This window comes from Felis catus, chromosome B2 (assembly GCF_018350175.1).
Source record: "Felis catus isolate Fca126 chromosome B2, F.catus_Fca126_mat1.0, whole genome shotgun sequence".
Classification (NCBI taxonomy): domain Eukaryota; kingdom Metazoa; phylum Chordata; class Mammalia; order Carnivora; family Felidae; genus Felis; species Felis catus.
This window is the reverse complement of record NC_058372.1, coordinates 136851567-136871973: the sequence shown is the minus strand read 5'-3', so window position 1 is coordinate 136871973 and position 20407 is coordinate 136851567. Positions and strand designations below refer to the sequence as shown.

The 20407-nt window shown below is 41.1% G+C and overlaps 1 protein-coding gene across 22 annotated transcripts in view; it reads left to right on the top strand.

Annotated features, from left to right (window-relative positions):
• The window catches only part of SYNE1 (spectrin repeat containing nuclear envelope protein 1), a 475092-nt gene that overhangs the window by 236447 nt on the left and 218238 nt on the right, over nucleotides 1-20407 (top strand). For 21 of the 22 annotated variants that reach the window (XM_045058235.1, XM_045058234.1, XM_045058221.1 and 18 more), the window contains 9 exons: nucleotides 3121-3477; nucleotides 7878-8014; nucleotides 8214-8391; nucleotides 8884-9066; nucleotides 12455-12598; nucleotides 12928-13083; nucleotides 14591-14755; nucleotides 16136-16308; nucleotides 18546-18699. In XM_045058235.1, coding sequence (XP_044914170.1) covers nucleotides 3121-3477; nucleotides 7878-8014; nucleotides 8214-8391; nucleotides 8884-9066; nucleotides 12455-12598; nucleotides 12928-13083; nucleotides 14591-14755; nucleotides 16136-16308; nucleotides 18546-18699 — 1647 coding nt within the window. The remainder of the gene's footprint in view (nucleotides 1-3120; nucleotides 3478-7877; nucleotides 8015-8213; nucleotides 8392-8883; nucleotides 9067-12454; nucleotides 12599-12927; nucleotides 13084-14590; nucleotides 14756-16135; nucleotides 16309-18545; nucleotides 18700-20407) is intronic. The other variant, XM_045058233.1, reaches the window with a different exon arrangement.

The following is a 20407-nucleotide window of genomic DNA, read 5'->3' as shown; positions in this document are numbered from 1 at the left end:
TGACAATTTATTTATTTATTTATTTATTTATTTATTCATTTATTTTTAATGTGTATTTTTTATTTTTGAGAAAGAGAGAGAGAGAGAGAGCACAAGCAGGGGAGGAGCAGCAAGAGGGGGAGACACAGAATCTGAAGCAGGCTCCAGGCTCCGAGCTGTCAGCACAGAGCCTGATGTGGGGCTCAAACTCACAAACTGAGAGATCATGACCTGAGCCGAAGTCGGACGCTTAACAAACTGAGCCACCCAGGCGCCCTGAGAATTTATTTTTCAGTGCTTAGAAAGTATGATTTAAATCTTACATTTAAATCATAGGTTTAAAAGGATTAAATAGGTAAAATAGGTAAAATCATAGGTTTAAAAGGAGATAATCACACAAAGCACCTTTTGAAATTCTTATAATCTGTGTGATTCTTTAAAATGCTTCTTTGATACATTTCTCACTAATATTTTAATTTATTCATCCATTTATTCAACCAAGGTTGTACATTCCCTCAAGAAACCTGCAGTGTAGTAGGGAACAATGATGCATAAACTGATGGTTATAAAATAGTACATCAGATGTAATGTGAGTTCACTCCACTTCTAGCTTAGGCTCTGGAATCAGATGCCAAGGCTGCATTCTGCCTCTATTGATTTTCTAGCTGTGTTGGGCAAATCACTTGATGTCTGTCCTCAAGCTTCAATGTCTTAATGGTAAATTAATAACAATAGTACCTCGATCACCTAGTGGTTTTGAGGACTTAATTAGATCATGCACATAGACCATGCACATGGCATACACTCAATAAGAAAATTCAACAGATTTGGTCAACGAGGCCTTTAATTGGCTAGAGAATGAAAGTGGGGGAAAAGTCAAGAGTGATGGTCTAGACTTTATGCTCTTCCAAACATATGGAAATGTAGGAGAAGGAGCTGGCAGGAAGAAATTGGAATTTGGGAAGGAGAAAGTGAAGCCTGGCAGAGGGTGACACTCTGAGGTCCAGGTCAGTCCAGACTGGAGGCTGGTGTGTGGGTGGGCGGGGAAGGACCTTGGAGGAAATGAGCACCTCCTCTGACCTTCAGCATCATCTCCTCCCACCCCCAAGAGTAACCGCCAAGAAGGGACAACCTCAAAGCCAAATATGTGTGTATAAGGGGTATATGTGCATATGATATTTTTAAATAGTTAAACCCAAGACAAGGAAATACATATACAAGTCATTTCAAAACACTTTAAAGTGATGACGTTCTTGTTCAAAATCCGGATGGGTGGAATTAGGGTTGCAAATATTGAAATGTCCCATTTTCTTGCCTAGGAACACTGAGATAATGCATTAGAGAATGTTTTGGGAAAAACTGATTTTTGACTACTGGCACCGTTTTAACTCCAAATTTGAAATCACCCATAAAGGCAAATTATTAAGTATTTAAATCTAATAATTAGACATAGCTCTTTTTTAAAAGCTATAGTATTTTTTCCCCAAATCACTACTTAGTATATGCACTGATAAATCAGGAAGACTTTTAGAAACCTCCTGTCAAGAAAAGGGTGGGTATGTGTATTAAATGCTAACTGTGTAAGGATTCATGTGATTGCCCTTTGGACTACGATATAACTAGATACTTTTAAATTCCCTATACTAAAATTTGGCTCTTGTGTATAAGTGCAAGAAGGTATATTTATTTTAAGCGAATCTAATGAAATATGAACTGAATTACATAGGTTCGTTCAGACAGTTTGTATTTAACATAATCTATTAAGCATGCTTCATAATTAACACTATTTTTCTACACTTATTAATTTGTAATTGATTTTCCTCTTGAAGTTTTTTCCCTAATAATCATCTTTTCCTTCGATTGAAGCCAGAACGTAAGTCATAATTTTGTATTAATACTAACAAAAACTTTAGCAACGGATATATAAATGTATAAACAGCAGATGATGAGGGCGCCTGTGTGGCTCAGCCAGTTGAGTGTCTGGCTTTGGCTCAGGTCGTGATCTCACGGTTTGTGGGTTCAAGCCGCATGTCAGGCTTTGTGCTGACAACACGGAGCCTGCTTCAGATTCTCTGTCTCCTCTCTCTCTCTCTCAAAAATAAATAAACACAAAAAATTAAAAAAAAAACCCACCAGATGATGAATTAAGTGAGAGATTTTAAGACTCTATTCTCAGAAATGCCGCTATTTTACCTAATTTGTAACACACATTTTATTTATTTTTTTTCAACGTTTATTTATTTTTGGGACAGAGAGAGACAGAGCATGAACTGGGGAGGGGCAGAGAAAGAGGGAGACACAGAATCGGAAACAGGCTCCAGGCTCTGAGCCGTCAGCCCAGAGCCCGACGCGGGGCTCGAACTCACGGAACACGAGATCGTGACCTGGCTGAAGTCGGACGCTTAACCGACTGCGCCACCCAGGCGCCCCTGTAACACACATTTTAATTTATCTTGTCCTTTAGAGTATTTGTGTACTTTCAGCCTAAAAGTTATACCTACGTTGTTAAACTTCTGGTGAGTTTCTTAAAAGTAAAAATGATAGCAATAAATGAACCCAGTCTAAAAGTTACTTTGCACTTTTGGCTACGCATGTCTGTGAAATATTCGTTGTAGTTACTATGAAAATGTTTATTTAAGGTACCGCAGTATTTGACGTTGAGGAGGGCTCATTCTGTGGTTGTGTCGGCTTAGCGTTGAGTCCTGGTGGCACAGAACTGACCTAAGCCGCTATCTTAGCAGAAGGGGATGGAAACGGGGGACAGACCGGGAGCGGAGCAGGGCTGCTGCTCTGTGCCAGTCCCTGCTCACTCGTCTGTCACCTTAAGGAGAAAGAGCACATTTACACATTTATTGGGGAAACACACCACAGGCGAAAGTTTATATCCCTTTGTGTCAAGACAATTTCACATATTCAAACAAGGCCTGATTTCAGGGGCCCTGTTCAGTCTGTTCCAGGATGCTGCGCATTCCCTGGCTTCTTTTGCCTGAAACCTCAGCGCTCACGAGGATAACTCTCTGCTCTCGCAACTTAGGGGTGGGCGGATGAATTGATTCCGGTCCCCGCTCTGTGCACGCTTGTAAACTCGCGGCCCGAGTGACTCACAGCCTCCTCGGTTGCCACGGCGATGTTCCATTACAGGAGCTGATGGATTCCAGAGGGATTGGGGCAAGCCGCCTAAGCAGAGTGGAGTCGCTGGCTCCCGCAGTGAGACAGAACACAAGTGCCAGTGGGTGTGAGCTCGTGGATGCCGAGATGCAGGCCCTGCGTGCCGACTGGAAGCAGTGGGAAGACAGCGTCCTCCAGACGCGGACCAGCTTGGAGAACCTGGTGAGCCAGATGGCCCTTTCGGAGCAGGAGTTCTCCGGCCAGGTGGTGCAGCTGGAGCAGGCCCTGGAACAGTTAGGTGCCCTCCTGACAACCTGCGCTCAGCAGCTAGCTCTCCTGGAGAGCAAGAACACAGACAAGGAGATAGTGGAATGCTGGCGGAAAGGACAAGTAAGTTGGCTTCCTGTTTTCTCCTGGTGGTTGTGCTAACACTTTTGTTTGGTTCTCCTTGTGGCCAGAAAGCAATGCTAGCTAACTAAAAACATGCCACATTCAGACTTGGAGAAGTATTTACCCAACTATCTTCACAGATCTGCTCGGTTTCCTTCTCTCAGAAGTCAGGCTGTTATAAAACTACAGATATAGGAGAGAAGGAGTTATTAGTTATTATAGGAAATGTCCACAGTCAGTGCAGACATTTTACTTTCATTCTTATGGTGTAGGAGTTTGTAATATTGTGTTCAGCCATTCAGCCTGAAAACTAGCCTGTGGGTAGAGGCATAAATAGACGGAGAGTCATGGCTGGTGTTCTGCCAGTGAATTATTCCCAACAATTAAACGATTGAAGCTATAGCTTAAAGGAAGCATTCGGTAATCTCCTAAAGCACAACTATTAGTTTGCACCCTGATTAGCTCTCCTCGGGGTGGTTTTGACAGCTGGGCCTGAATTAACCCGTCAACATAACTCCTGTGTCATGCTCGCTGGGTTGTCTCCCAGGTCTTTTTTTTTTTTTTTTTTGCTTTTGTAACGAATGGCAGCTCTTTCAGAACATGAATGTCACAGAGCCTAAAAGGGATAGTAAAGACAGAGCAGAAGCTTGAAACCCTTTCTTTTACTCTTAAATGGTATCTCAAAAGACTGTTGATATTTGTAGTTTTGTAATGCTCGGAACCATGGATATCCTTAAAAGGAAGTTTCAGTGAAGTTAACTTCTCTGTTTCTATTTATGTTATAATCATTTCAAAATAGCTTCCGCCGGTAAGAAAGTCATGTAGTATTTCCAACATTGTCTTGTTCTAAATCAAGTATTTCAGACAAATATAGCGCACGACAAAATAAGACTTTATTCTTTTCTCCTTATGATATTTTATTTATAATGTTTCTAGCCTCTGGATGCTTTTTTCCTGATGCCTGTGCTGTCCTTTAGATATAAGCACCAGAATAGAGTATAGAAAGCAATTCTGTAAAACAGAGACAAGTTGGTAATAATAGTTCCAGGTAGTCAGTGTTATTCACTCTGTTATAAAAGAAATCAGTTATAATATTTTCATTCTCTTCTGTTTCTCTTCCCTTCCCTACCATTAATATGAGTGAAATTTTTAAAAAGAAAGTTTTGGTGGTACTTAAATTATACTACTCTTCTGAGCTGTCGTTTTTTACATTGACACTATTTGTGAAAATAAGTGAGGCCTATAGAAAATCCACGTGATAATGCAAAAGTAAATGTGGGTTTTCAGTTTTACTAACAATTCAACAGTGACAGCCCTCTGCTTACTGCTTCTAGGTTTGGCTCCACGGCTCATGCTTTTGATGACAATAGTACGTTACCTCTCCAGACTCAGCTTTTCTCTTATTTTTATTACTAGTATAAGGAAGAAATGGTAATTATGCAATGGGATAGAAGTGTTAGCTACTCCTAGGGGAGCAATCATTTTACAATATATAAATGTATCAAATCGACACGTTGTACACCTTAAATTTGTGACAATGTTATATATATGTTAATTATATCTCAGTAGTGCTGGTAAAAAATGAAAAAGTAATTTTTAAATGGAGATAATACTTCTATTACAACGCATACATAGGAAAATGTTACAAAATAATGCATTTGTTAGGATTCTTAACAACATTGTTTTGCTCTTAGGGAGCAATCATAATAATCATAATAATCATAATAATTGTTGACAATCATAATAATAATCACAGACCTTCATAAGTATTTACTTTCTCTTTTGCAATTAAGTGATGATACCCAAGAAATATTTTAAAATATAAAAATGGATCACCATCTATAAATTATGTACAATCATGTTGCAAAAAGCTTATTTGCTGTTTGCAAATTTCATATTTCTTAATATCCATTGGGTTATTCATGTTTGAAATTTAGCAAATTTCTTAACTTCCATAACTTCTAAGGAAAAAATGCATTCCAGGACTTAATTGAAACAGAAATATATAACCTGATGTTTATATAATGAAGGACTCTACTAAGATGCTTTAATCTGTGATGAAGTTATGGGAATTTGTTCAGTATAAAATTTTGGCCAAAGCTTTTCACTTTTGATATCAACTACTTTATAAGTAACTAATTCGTATCTCTATTTTTCTTTTTTTTTTTTTTTTTTTTTTTTTGCGTTTTTGGTATGTGGTTAGTTTCTATAGTTACTACTAAGTTCTCCCTTAAATAAGGGATACAATATGGTGTAAAATAGCAGTTACTAGTACAGCATTGGAGTTTCAGAGAGAAACTTTCTAGGTATCATAAATCTTGTAAATAAGAGTATGGTAGACTCCTCTGGCCCAGACGCTAAGATAAATAAATAATTTTAAAACCAAGAGAACACCATCCCTCCTCTCAGAATCACAGTCTAAGTGGAAAGGCCAATGGGTTCAAAGCCAATGGAATGCTCGATTGTGATGAGCTGACAAGGTGTTGTGTGTCTTCAAATGAGAAGTCCCTACCAATAGGTGGGAAGGAGGGCAGAGAGTCCTTAGCGTAGTTGTCATTTGAGCTGAGTCTTGAGGTTTGTTACAGGTGACATGGAGAAACAGTCCGAGGACCCAAAATTAGTGAGGGACAAGAAAACACAGGAGAGAAAACTGGAGAACAGGATTCAAATCGAGAGGACATTATGCCATGCCAGAAAGAAATGAAGGATGTGTAATGGAGACTGAGTCAGATACAGAGAGAAAGAAGTAACTGAAAGAGAGTTAAGACACATAGACTGGACTTGGTTGTCTCCTGTCTCCTGGCAGGGCCAAGATGTAGCTTAGTTTTCTGATTTAGATCAGCGGGAGGAAGGCGGGGCCATTTACTAAGATGAGGAATGAAACACAGACTTGGGTTGTTGAGACGTGTGGTTTTCTGACAAATCTAGGCCATGTCTCGATCAATATCTGAGAATACTGACAGTAACACCAACAGCTATCTGAGTAGTTACTCATCTTCTTGGCACTCCTCCTTCCCCCTTAATGAATTATTGTTTTAAGTCTTTTCTTTTTATTTTATTTTTTTATGTTTCACTTATTTTTGAGAGAGAGAGAGAGACAGAGTGTGAGCAGGGGAGGAGCAGAGAGAGGGGCAGACACAGAATCCAAAGCAGGTTCCAGGCTCTGAGCTGTCAGCACAGAGCCTGATGCGGGGCTTGAACTCATTAACTGTGAGGTCATAACCTGAGACGAAGCCAGGCGCTCAACTGACTGAGTCACCCAGATGCCCGAATTTTTTTTTTTTTTTTTTTTTTTACTGTGGCAATACCATTATTTATATGGTCCCATTTAAATATTTGGGCATCATTTACAGGTTAGGCATTCATCAGTGTGCCAGGAATTGTGCTAAGTGCCTGACACTTGTGATCTCATTTGCTCCTTGTGGCAAACCCATAAGAGCCCCTCTGTAACTCCAGGGATCATGGCCTTGATTTTAGAGATGTACTTGTCAAGTCTCAAGACTTATATTTTGGGTTAGAGAGTCACAGTACTGTGATTATTCAGGTGCCTCTCTCATCTGTTAAGTTGTGAGCTCTTCAAGTACAAGAATCATCTCTTCAGTCATTTTGGGGGTCCTAAAATCCAGAAAATTGATTGTCACATAGCAGGCATTTATCAAATATTTGATGACTGAATATGAAATGAATGAATTACTAGGTAAATCGGATAGGTGGGGTATAAGACATTTTTAATGTGAAAGTTAACTGTACATATTACATAAAATCAATTGTTACGTATATTTTTTAATCCAAAGTAAGTATTTCTTTGCTTTGAAATGATTTCTCTTGGGACACCTGAGTGGCTTGGGATGTTCTTCATTTCAGCTCAGGTCATGATCTCACGGTTCGTGAGACTGAGCCCCACATCGGGCTCCATGCTGTCAGCGTGGAGCCTGCTTGGGATTCTCTCTCTCCTTCTCTCTCTCTGCCCCTTCCCTGTTCACGTGCCCTCTCTCTTTCTCAAAATAAATAAACATTTTTAAGAAGAGAAATGATTTCCTTTACCCTTAAACAATATACATGTCTCCAATGGCATAGTCAGACTGTTATGAAGCAATTGAGGTTATTTCCTCTTTTCTTTTTCTTGTCCCACTTTGAATTATTTGACAACCGTATCATTTGATTACTTGGCAACATTTGATGCTGGAATGCCTATCCATGCCTAGAGAAGGATGGAAATAAGCCAAGTGCTCTTGCCTGGCACAAGGAATCTGGAAAATAGGATGTATTTCTTTACTGAATCTATTATGTTGATTCTTCCCTCATAATAATTTATAATATGACTTACGCACATATAGTGTGAGGACGTGGAAACTACCCAATTTAAGTGCTTGCTTCTCTGTCTTGCTATTTTCTAATAGGAGATACTGGATGCCCTACAAAAAGCAGAGCCTAAAACAGAGGATCTTAAGTCTCAGTTGAATGAACTTTGTCGATTTTCCAGAGACCTGAGTGCATACAGTGGAAAAGTTTCTGGCTTGATAAAAGAATATAATTGGTGAGCATGGACCTTATTGTAGTCAAAATATTTTTATACAAAGAAGTAGTCAGAGTTTGTTTAAGGCATGGTAAATTAATCATTAACTGCATTACTAAATTTGCCTATTCTAAGAATTGCTGATTCTACCAAACTTTATTTTAATCCATTTGTATCATTTTTTTTCCCTCTCTTTAAACATTTCAAATCATGGTTTTAGCCTTTGTTTGCAAGCATCCAAGGGCTGTCAGACTAGAGAACAGATTTTACAGCAACGGTTTCAAAGAGCCTTCAAAGATTTCCAGCAGTGGCTGGTTAATGCAAAAATCACTACTGCCAAATGTTTTGATATACCTCAAAATATTAGTGAAGTTTCAACCAGTCTTCAGAAAATACAGGTAAGAGTGCCAAATATCAATGCTAATCACTGTGCTTAAGTGGATTAATAAGGTGCCTCTAGATCTTTTTATAAGCCCATTAAAAATTGTGTTCAGGAAACTCAAATTTCATATACACCCTTGCTTGAAACACTTCATTGTCTATGTAAAGAGAAACTAGTTCATTCACCCAAATGCATCCTATATTTACATATGAATAGAGATGTAGACGCTAATAAAAGTTCTTTATATGTGACAAGCATTGTTCCTGAGCATGCTAAGGTTTTTCTCACTTAATTTTCACAGGAACCATATGAAGTACATGAGAGTATTATTCCCAGTGTATAGAGAGAGTACATTATTCCAAATGCGTAGAGGTCCTAGTAATTTAATATATGCAATAAAAATGGTTTATTTCATCTCTGTGCTTTTATCGAGAAATAAGTAGAAAGTCAATGTATTTTAAAGCACAGAGCATTGCATTAGGCCTAATCTTAGCATTTTTCTTGGTAGGAATTTTTGTCAGAAAGTGAAAATGGACAGCACAAGCTAAACGTGATGGTGTCTAAAGGAGAACTTTTGAGTACTCTGTTGCCCAAAGAGAAAGCGGATGGAATCCAGGCCAAAGTTGCCACTGCAAAAGAAGATTGGAAAAAATTTCATTCAAATCTGCACCAGAAGGAATCTGCACTAGAGGTATAATAGCCGACCACATGGATGGCTTCTCTGTAGTTTGTTGTTGTAGTCATTGTCAGTTAAAACCACACCTTCATTATATCCAAATACAGTGCCAATGATTTTTGGTCATTCCTCTCTGAATATTAATAGATAACCAGATAACTGTAGGAAACAGCTCAGTTTTAGAAGTGGGAGCCTCACCAAGGAATTCAATAGCTCCTTGCCTGGTAGGGGCTGTTGTAGGCTTACACTGTCCCACCAGGAACTGTTGCTTTTTACTTTTAAACAATATCACTTAATCATTCATGTGAAATCCCTCAAGTTTGGAAGTTGTTCAAGGAGAATAAACAGAAATACCCATGTAAGACTACAAAAGGCTATGGATGGTAAGGTATATTATAACTAATGTGGGTATCGAGTAGGAGGTTTTTAGGAGTTAAGTGTGCAAAGATCCAATGGTTATGCAATTTTCTTTTATTCAGAAACAACGTGAGTTGAATTTATTAGAATCATAACACAATTACTGCCACAATGCAATTGATTTTTTTTCTTGTGAGATCGCCTGTTTTGTATACCAACTCTTCTCTTAGAGGAAAATTCAGAGGCATGGAGAGTGATTTTTTCCCTTTAAACCAATACTTCCTGGCAGAAGAGAACCTTTATTTGATTTGATCATAATTAATGCAGGGTGGGAAAAAATAATAATAGAGAATATTGGGAAAGAGAAAAAGTGTGTTCCCTCAGTTATTCCCTAGCCCGACACTATTGTAATTCTTCTTTGTTTTTTTTTTTTTAATATAGTTTTTTTTTAATGTGTATTTATTTTTGAGAGAGAGAGAAAGTGTGTGCATGCACACGTGCATGGGCTGGGGAGAGGGGGAGGTGGGGGGACAGAGGATCTGAAGGGAGCTCTACGATGACAGCAAGAGCTCAAACTCAGGACCATGATATCATGGCCTGAGCCGAAGTCACTCAACCAACTGAGCCACCCAGGTGCCTCTATAATTCTTTCTAATGGTGGCTATTCCTTCACAGCAGGTATCTTCCATTTTATAGAGAGGGATAACCATTGTGCAATGCCTAGAAATTTACTCATAACCTTACAGAGATCATTAGTGCGATGTGGCCTGAGCTCTGAAGCGTCTATTGTTGAAGGTAGTATATCTAGCCTTGATTACATGATTGCCTAGTTCAAGAGCTGCTCAGCCAGGAGGAGACGAGTAGGTGAGGAATAAGCTCTTTTGGCTTCCTTATCTTCCTTCCCTTTTTTCTCCCTCCCTACCTTTCTACCTTCCTTTCTTCCTTACTTCCTTCCCTGTTTCCTTCATTTATATTAGGAATACAATAGAAACAATATATACCAGCCACTATTTTAGGAATACAAAAGGGCTAGTCTTTTCCCTCTGCTCAGGGAGTTTACTTTCTAGAGAGAGAAACAATATGTAAAGAGATGATTGCAATATAGCATAGATACATTCAGGATATGGCCGTCACTCAAAGAAGGATGCAACTGACTCCACTTGGAGAAATCAAGAAACGTTACCAGAAAGGTGACATTTTAACTGAACCTTGAAGGCAAGACATTCTTTGAATTTGCCAAGGCTGATGTGCATTTCAGGTAGAAGGAACTGAATGTACAGGGCCAGCGTGTTGTGAGTGTCAGCAGAGGAGGACTTTGGGAAGTTTGACATCCACACGAGGTTTTGTGAGGAACAACAAAGATAAGATTGGAGATGAGGATTAGGGCAAGATGGGAAGTGTCTTGTGTACTAAGCAATTTGATCTTGACTCTTAACCAGGGTTTTTGTCTGAACCCCTGAAGAGCATTTATGTTCTCAGTTTTCCCAAGGATGTAACATAACCCATACCATTTTAGATGCATAAGAAAATTACATAGTAATTACATAATTACATAGGATGGATTCTTTAGGACACTAGGGCTCAATTCTTTCTAAAAATCCTAGCTGAAAAAGTTGAGTGAGGAACCTGCTGGTCTTCAAGCTGGAAATAAACATGTCAACTGTGACCACAGTGTAGACAAGAGTGGGGAAGCTGGAAGACCAGGGAAAGCTTCTCATAATGGTCAGGATGAGAGACCTGAGGGCCTGAATTAAGGAAATGAGAAGGACAGAGAATTTATATTTAAGGTAAAACACAACAGGATTTGGTAGCTACTTCAATGAGGGAACATGGCGAAGAAGGGTAAGTTAAGTTTGAGTCTAATTTCTAGTTTGGAAGATGGTATGAATGGCGATGCTACTATCTGAGACATGAAAATGGTAGAAAAAGTAGTTCTGGAGGGGATAGCAAAAATTAAGTTAAACAGGCCTGTGAAATATCCAGCAGGTAATGCCAAGAAAGTAGCAGCAAATATGAATACCAAGTCCCAACAGAGAGAATGGAGCTGCGGTACGAATGATAGTGACCATTTGCCAGTGCAGGCACTATGTAAACACTTCACGTGTATCAGTGCATTTAGTCCTCATAACCGTTATCTGAGGTAGGAACTCGCTTATTTCTATTGTGTGGATGAGGAAATTATGGCCAAAGGTGATTAAATAATCTGCCAGGCTCTCACTGCGAGGAGGTGACGAGATTCAAACCCAGGCACTCTGACTTAAAGTGTTGCATAAATACAGTTCTATAAATAGGGGGTTTTAGGAGTTTGTAGGTGGTCATTGAAACCATAGAAGAAATAATGGAAAACACAGGCAGAAGGAACATTTATTTATTTATTTTAAAATGTTCATTTCCTTGTTTTTGGGAGAGAGAGTGAGCACAAGTGGGGGAGGGGCAGAGAGGGAGGGAGACACAGAACCTGAAACAGGGTCCAGGCTCTGAGCTGGCAGCACGGAGCCCGATGTGGGGCTCAGAATCACGAACTGTGAGATTGTGACCTGAACCGAAGTCGGACACCTAACCGACTGAGCCCCTCAGGCACCTGAAACCATATGCTATTTCTTATCCCATCATTGATCAAACTCGACAAAATATTTGTTAATATTTACTTATATTTCTATGAGGCCCTCCCTTCACAGAGCTTGTAAGCTGGTTGTGGAGACAAGGCATGCCTGCATGACAATCCATAAAGTACATATTGACTGGCATAAGCAACAAATGTGATAGAAGTTGAGAAGTGGGTATGAGCTCTGAGGTGGATTGGATAATGATGCAAAAACTCCTTTTTGAAAAATTTGAGACTACAAAGCTCTAAAAAGATGTTCAACATTTATACAGATGCTAAGGTGAAAGATAGAATGTTCTATACATCAGGACCGGGGTAGGAGGGAAGAAGGACTAGGGGGCCAGACTGTGTTGGGCCTTGAATGCTAAGTGCTAAGTAAGACTTTGGACTTGCTATTCATTTTTTTTTTTTTTATCCCTAATGTGATCTAAAATCTGGTAGAATCTAAAGATCCAAATGAAGGACTTTGAAGTGAGCGCTGAGCCTGTCCAGGACTGGCTGAGTAAAACTGAGAAGTTGGTGCAAGAAAGCAGCAATCGCCTGTACGATCTGCCAGCAAAGAGGAGGGAACAGCAGAAACTCCAGGTAATGAGACCATGTGCCCTTCTGGCCACGTCTTTACCCCTGTCCTCTGCACAACCTTGCATTCAGGCGCACCCTGGAATTAGGTCATGCTGTCTGGAGATGCAGCGTACCCTTGCCCGATTTCTGGCGGATTTTATGTTTTCTGGCTTTCCTCGGAGGTGTGATCTGTTTCCGTCCTGTAGTCTGTCCCGTGTGTAGCCTGGAAATCGTAAAGCTTTCAGGGCGCACCAATTGCACGCCATGTTTATTTCCACGTTCTTTGGGCCAAAGCTCCGTCCGCGGTGTGCTCTCCCCCAGCCTCTTAATAGTAACTTGCTTGTGCTTTTCAGTCTGTCCTTGAGGAAATAAACTGCTACGAGCCTCAGCTCAACAGGCTAAGAGAGAAAGCTCAGCAGCTGTGGGAAGGACAAGCTGCCAGCAAGAGCTTTATGCACAGAGTGTCGCAGCTGTCTTCTCAGTATCTAGCTCTAAGCAATCTAACAAAGGTAACGCCTGCCATGTGCTGTGTGTGCGTGTGGTACCGGGGCCACCCGTCTGTGCAGGGTGTCCGCTGGGTCAGGGATAAGGCGTGTGAGTGTCTTTCCCAGCCTCCCAATTCAAGTCACGCATTCGTGCAGTAGATCTTCGTGTGATTGACGAGAGCTAGGGAGGCTTCAGAGATTGAAGAGATTTTCCAAGCTCTATTATTGCACAAGATCGTCTCCTCAACACTGAAATGGTATGTTTCCCAGAGCTTTTATCTTGAAGACTCAAAGTGGAAACGTAAGGCAAAATTCAGAGTTTGGGGCCTAAACAATCTTAGGTTAAATTATGTTAGAAAAACAGGAATTCAAAGCAGTTTAAATTTTAGTAGACTACATTATAAGGAGTTTGGATCTTTTTTTAATTCGTCTGAATTCTTTATGTTATTAATGGTTCTCAAGGACATGTTGGTGGAGAGTTTCATTTCGGATTCTAGAGCAGAGCTCAAAATTGGCAATGATCCGTATAACTGATTAAATACGTTTTCTAACAGTTTAATGTAAATGGGATACCACTATGACCTAATTTAGAACATTCAGCAGGTGTCATGCAGGCCCGTCTCGAACTTTGTGAGCTCAGGTCTGCCTTGAGCTTTATGTGGCTTTAACATTTGTTCCCTGTATTTTCTCTTTTGCATTTCAGATCTTAGAGTGTAGGGAACCTACTGTAATATGGCTTCATCTATTTTAGTGTGGACTTATTTCTGGTCTGCTAATTTGGGTCCTCAATAAAGCATCACTGACACAGTTATAACTAGTAGGGGTCTTGTTGTAAATAGTCTATGCTTACACCCATTTTTTCTATAAATAAGTTACTTTTTTGTCTTTAGAAAATCTGGCATATATCTGAAATTAGAATGAATTAAGGGCATCTTTATATTCCTTTGCATTTATTTACATAGCAAAAATCAATAGATACTTGAATGCTTTAAGAGCTATAACCATAAAAAAAAGAGCTGTAAACATAGTCAAAATCTTCACTGTGTTGGATATAACCTTTAGTTAATCACTAAAATCATATCCACGGTCCCAATTTTTGAAACATAGAGCTATTACAAAATCTCAGACAGTTGTCTTTTTGACCTGGTCACAATGTAGGTCATACGGGTACGGGGTATCCATTGAGCCAAATGTGGTATGGGAAAGCTAAAAAGTACCGTGATTCATCTCCCACACAAGGCGTTAGGAAGTGATTTTGCCGATTCCTGAAAAACGTCACAGTTGTCATGAAGAAGAGTAGTGACTAAAGTGAGGGCAGTCAATTGTAATTATTCTGCTTTTGGCCCAGTTATTCCAGTCACAAAGGTATTTCCCGCATCTCAGGTTAATACAGACTTGCGTCATATTTGTGCAGCATATGGACCCATGGCTGGTTGCAACTACTTGAAACCAATGGTTAGCTTTACAATTTGAGTGTCTGTAGGTTGTAAGGTGGAATGGACCGCTGGAAAACGATTTCTGTCATTTCCAGGAGAAAGTGTCAAGATTGGATAGAATTGTCGCAGAACACAATCAGTTCTCCCTCGGGATTAAAGAGCTGCAAGACTGGATGACAGATGCGGTTCACATGCTGGACTCTTACTGCCACCCAATATCCGACAAAAGTGTGCTGGACAGCAGGATGCTCAAGCTTGAGGTGTGCATCTTCAGAGAAGTGTCTCTAACCTACAGAATTTGTCTTAGAATTTCTCAAGTCTCCATCTGTTTGGTGTGATTATGTCCCACTGTCTCCACAAGAAATCCAGGAATGCTCCGTGGGTGTGACCCTGTATGCAGAGGGGTGGCCTTGCCTAAGCATCCCTGAATCATTTGGCCCCGGACATATTCACTTCTAAGTACTTTACAAAAATTAAACAAAAATAGCAACCAAATGTGGTTCCTTCTTGGATATAGTTAAGAGGCGAGTTTCCCATTACATCATAGGATATTTGTTCTTCGAAAATATTTCGATGAAACTTTTTTAGAGCAAGCCACTTCCCATTTTGGTCAACTCACTTGTCTGCCTGTATCGTTCAGTCAGTTCTTCTCCCATCCCAGGATTTTAGTTTTATTTCACATTTGTGATAAAGATAATAATCTGCAGTCATTCACCTTCCATTCATATACTGGGTGTCTTATAGGACATTGGCTCTCTGTCTTGAGACCAAGGATTCAAAAATGAATAAAATATGGTTATTGTCTTCAAGGATTTCATTGTCCGAGGCTGGGGGCTGAAGCAGAGAAGACAATTATAGCAGATTGGGATGTGTTTGTGGTGTTACAGACACACAGAAGAGTGGAACAGGCAGGAGGGATTTGGTTGAGAACTGGATTAGATTTCTCAGGAAGTCTCCTATCTAAACCGAGATATGAGACTGTACCAGCCTAAGCAAAAGCCAAAGAAAACAAATAGCATTGTGTGAGAGAAATTGCTAGCAGTTCCTTCTGGCTGTGGCAAAAACTGACAGCCATGAGGAGCTGAAGCTGAACCTGTAGGGGTTGTCGGGGTCCAATTAAGGAGAGGGATGAAACCTTGCCTTCTAAGTGATAACGCCAGTTTTAGCCCTTTGGATTCAAACTTCTATTTGTATAGAAAAAGAAGAGTGCCGTGAAGACCTCGAAATATGTAGATTAATATATACTGTGAATCAATCCACTTCTTTGGGCTTGTTGTGCCAGAGACCTCAACATGATAAAGCCCTTTCTCCTGTGACCTTTGAGAATCCATGAATTCTATTGTAGTCTATTTTTCTCTTGTTGAAAACCAGTAAAACAAAATTTCAGTGGAAAGAAGGGATTATTCAGAGAAGAATCAAGCCCTAAGAAGCTGAGGCCACTTGGGGACCACCGGGTGACCGGTGATTGGTTGCTGACACTCACCAGCAAGTGACTCTCCCACCTGCCCCCCAGTCAGCCTGAGAGGTTCATGGCTCAACCTGATTGCATGTCCTTCTCCCATTCAGGATCTCTGAAACATTTAAAGCCACAAATGCTAAACGTGCAAGTGACAAAGGGCTTCTGTAATTTGCTCTTCTAGGCCCTGTTATCAGTGAAACAGGAAAAAGAGATCCAGATGAAAATGATAGTGACCAGAGGGGAATCTGTCCTGCAGAATACCTCTCCGGAAGGCTGGCCTGCTATTCAGCAGCAGCTGCAGAGTGTGAAGGATATGTGGGCTTCCCTTCTGTCCGCGGCCATTCGTTGTAAAAGGTAAGGGGAACCACAGCGAACTATCATAGCGCCAAGCCGTTACCAAAAGATCAACAGAACAGCACGGTACCCCGCCTTTCCTGGGGTTTTCTTGCCCTTCTTCTTTTCCTTCCCTCTGTCCCTCCTTTTGTTCCTTCCTTCCTTCTTTCCTTCCTCCCTTCCTCTCTCCCTTCCTTCCTCTCTCCCTTCGTTTCTTTCTTCTTTTCTTCTTTCTTTCCTCTCCTTTTTCTTGTTAGAACAAAAGAAACTTGTAAGTACAATATTGCGTTTAGGTTGGCCTGCAATACCATGCCTACACTTTAATATAACTACATATTTCTTTTTGTTATTGTTCACTGCTTCACAAGATAAAAGATAAACAAATGTGTCATCATGTAAAGATATATTATTTATAATTTTTAAACATTTATTTATGAGAGAGAGAGAGTTTATCTATCTATCTATCTATCATCTATTTATCTATCTTTGCGTGGCAGAGAGAGAGGGGGACAGAAGTCCTGAAACAGGCTCTGCGCTGACAGCAGAGAGTCTGACTCGGGGCTCGAAGTCACAAACGTGAGATGATGATCTGAGCCGAAGTCAGAGGCTCGAGGCTCAGTCAACTGAGCCACACAGGGGCCTCTAAAGATACATTATTTAAAGCAAGTAGTTGATTTGGGAGGTAACCCCAGGAAACACCAGGAGGGGATGGGAGGGAGAGATGAGAAGGGAAGAGCAGCTGATAAAGGGGATATTCTCAAGGCGGTTCCCGCAGTGAGCGCAGGGGACAGCTGGAACTTGATCCGCTGGGCAGTGCCTGGAGCCAGCACAGAACAAGTGGCTCAGAGTCACCCACTGAGGACAGAACTAGAATGTTTGTAAACAAACTTCCATGAGTCAGGAGGGCAGTTGAGGGCTACTCCCAGGGGGGGCAACAATCCCAGGCACTTCTCACCTACATTGCCCTCCAGCTGAGCGAGCTCCAGGGACCAGAGAATGCCCTCCCGCCCAGGAGGAGGTGACGCTGGTCCTCAGGGGGCAGCACGCTGCCGTGGTGTGGTAGGAGGGTAAATACGGGTGGAGCTCCGAGTGTCTGCTACAAAATAACCCAAAGCGTGGTAGTTAAATTAGGCACAAATGATTAATGGCGTTGAAAACATAACATCAGTAATTGAGAGAAGGAGTGCTTAATTTACCTGTAAGAGAAATAATCAGATTAGACCAGTTCAGAAAACGTTACCCTATTTTTCCATTGTGATTTTCTGATTTTTATTTTTTAATTTTTTTTTTAATGTTCATCCATTTTTGAGACAGAGAGAGACAGAGCACGAACGGGGGAGGGTCAGAGAGAGAGAGAGGAAGACACAGAATCCAAAGCAGGCTCCAGGCTCCCAGCTGTCAGCACAGAGCCCGACGCGGGCCTCGAACTCACGTGAGATCATGACCTGAGCCGAAGTCAGACGCTCAACCGACTGAGCCACCCAGGCGCCCCTGATTTTTATTTTTATATTCTTTTATTTAATTTATTTTGACAGACAGAGAGAGAGAGAGAGAGAGAGAGAGAGAGAGAGAGAGAGAAAGCATAAGTCGGGGAGGGACAAAGAGAGGGAGAGAGACAGAATCCCAAGCAGGCTCTGCACTGTCAGTGCAGAGCTAAACAAGGGGCTCGAACTCATGAACTGTGAGATCATTGGCCTGAGCCAAAATCAGGAGTCAGATGCTTGACTGACTGAGCCTGCCAGGCACCCCATGATTTTCTGATTTTTAAATCTCATGCAAGATAGTTACTGTGCTTTTTCTTATTTGCTTCTTCCTTCCTTCTTTTATTAATTCCTTTTTTTTTCTCTCCTCTGGACGTCCTGCTCAACTTGACGGAGTTAAGTATTGGTCCTCTTCCTCCCTAGAGTCTTGACTCCGGAAAAGCTTCCCACAAGGGATCTCTCCCAGTTTGGCCCTCAAGCCTCTCCCAGGGTCTCCCATGACCTGCTTACTGATTCCAAGTTTTATGTCCAGTCCCACTTTTCCACCTATCAGCCTGGACTTAACTGTCCCTTGCTTCCTGAGGTTATGCTTGCCGGGGACCCAGACTCAGATTTGATCAGCCCTTGCCTTTCCACCCATCCCGAGCCAGCTCCTGCCTGTCCTGATCTGTGGGCTCCCTGCTGGTCGGGTGGACAGAGCAGAGCAGATAGAGATCGGGCAGATTGGATTTATGTGGCTTCTCAATGTAGATTGTTGTCCTTTCGAATACCTTTCAGTCAACTTGAAGGAGCTCTTTCTAAGTGGACAAGTTATCAGGATGATGTTCGACAGTTTTCCAGTTGGATGGACAGTGTGGAAGCGAGCCTAAATGAATCTGAAAGGCAGTATGCAGAACTGCGGGAGAAAACAGCCTCTCTGGGAAAAGCCAAGGTGGGAGCTGGATTTCAGACTCCATTTGTCCTCCAACAGGCGTTTTCAGAATGCCTTAGTTACGTAAAAATATGATTAGCTGCATGCTAGCGCTGTGTACATAGGTAAACTGTATTTGGGGCTTTACTATAATTTCTAATGGCTTCTTAAACCAGACTTTTGTTTGTGGCTATTTTACTAGTGAGTGAAAATTTTCTCTTCCAGGAAAACTTCAGATATCCATGTTTCATGATACATTTAAAATTTGGCAACTTGCAATATCTTATCTTTAGCCTGCTCATCATTAGGAAGTAAAAATGATTTCTTCTTATCACATCTTTTGTATTTCTACTGTCATACATTTTTCTGATGCTTATATTAGTGAGGTGCTACACATTTTTTAGATAGGTAGACAGAAGATAGATATTGGGGATATGTTCTTAAACCTTTTTTATTTTATTCATTTATTTATTTTATTAAAAAAATTTTTTTAATGTTTATTTCTCAGAGAGACAGAGACAGATTGTGAGTGGGTTAGGGGCAGAGAGAGAGGGAGACACAGAATCTGAAGCAGGCTCCAGGCTCTGAGCTGTCAGCACAGAGCCCGAAGTGGGGCTGGAACTCATGAGCTGTGAGATCATGACCTGAGCTGAAGTCAGACGCTTAACCGACTGAGCCACCCAGGCGCCCCTATTCATTTATTTATTTTTAAATGTTTACTTATTTACTTTTGAGAGAGAGAGCGCGCACAAGAGAGTGCATGCATACCAGCGGGGAGGGGCAGAGAGAGAAGGAGAAACAGAATCCAAAGTAGGCATAGGCTCTGAGCTGTCAGCACAGAGCCCAATGTGGGGCTTGAACCCAAAGCCGTGAGGTCGTGACCTGAGCCACAGTCGGTTGCTCAGCCGACCGAGCCACCCAGGCGCCCCAAATCTTTTTATTAATAGTGGTATTCAGACATAAAATTTTGGAGCCCTTTGATTTATATCCTTATTCCAGGGCATATTTATTGGATGACCTGTTCCACCTCAACCTTATCTATGTCCTAAGCAGTACTTCTTCCTTCTACCCCCAAATCCTTCACATCCTGATATTCTCAGTCTCAGTTCATTTGTGTCACCCCTTGCTGAGTATCTTGAACCGGAAACTTCATCATCCCCAGCTCCTGCTTCCTCACCCCACTTTGAAAGAGGCATTCGATCCTGCTGGTTTTCTCCCAGAAGTGTCTCCTGACCACAGTCTATCCTTCTTTTCCTCAATTGCGACAGATTTCTAATTGCTCCTTTTGTCTCTTGTCTCCATCTCCTGTTACCTTCAGACAAAGGTGAATGTCTCACTTTCCTGCCTGGGAGCCCCATTGTCCCATTGTCTGTAGTCTCTGACCGATCTTCCTCATCTGCTTTGTAAGAATTTTAATAATCTCCTTCGTCACCCTCATTTCCTTCGCTCCCCCACCCTCCTTGCACCCATGTACTTCTACTTCCTGAAAAGGCCACATTAGACGGAAGAGATTCCATGCCTCTGCAGGAATGATCTAGCTCGGCCTCAGCCACCAGCAACCTTCCACTCCACTTTCTGAATTAAAACAAGTTGTTTTGTTGTGATACCTTCACCAACCTAAGCTTACTTAGTTCTCCTATCCTCTGTTGTTCATATCTTTTTATCACTGGTACAAAATATATGATTATATCCCGCTCTCCCTCAGTGGCTAAAGGTGCTTAATATTTCT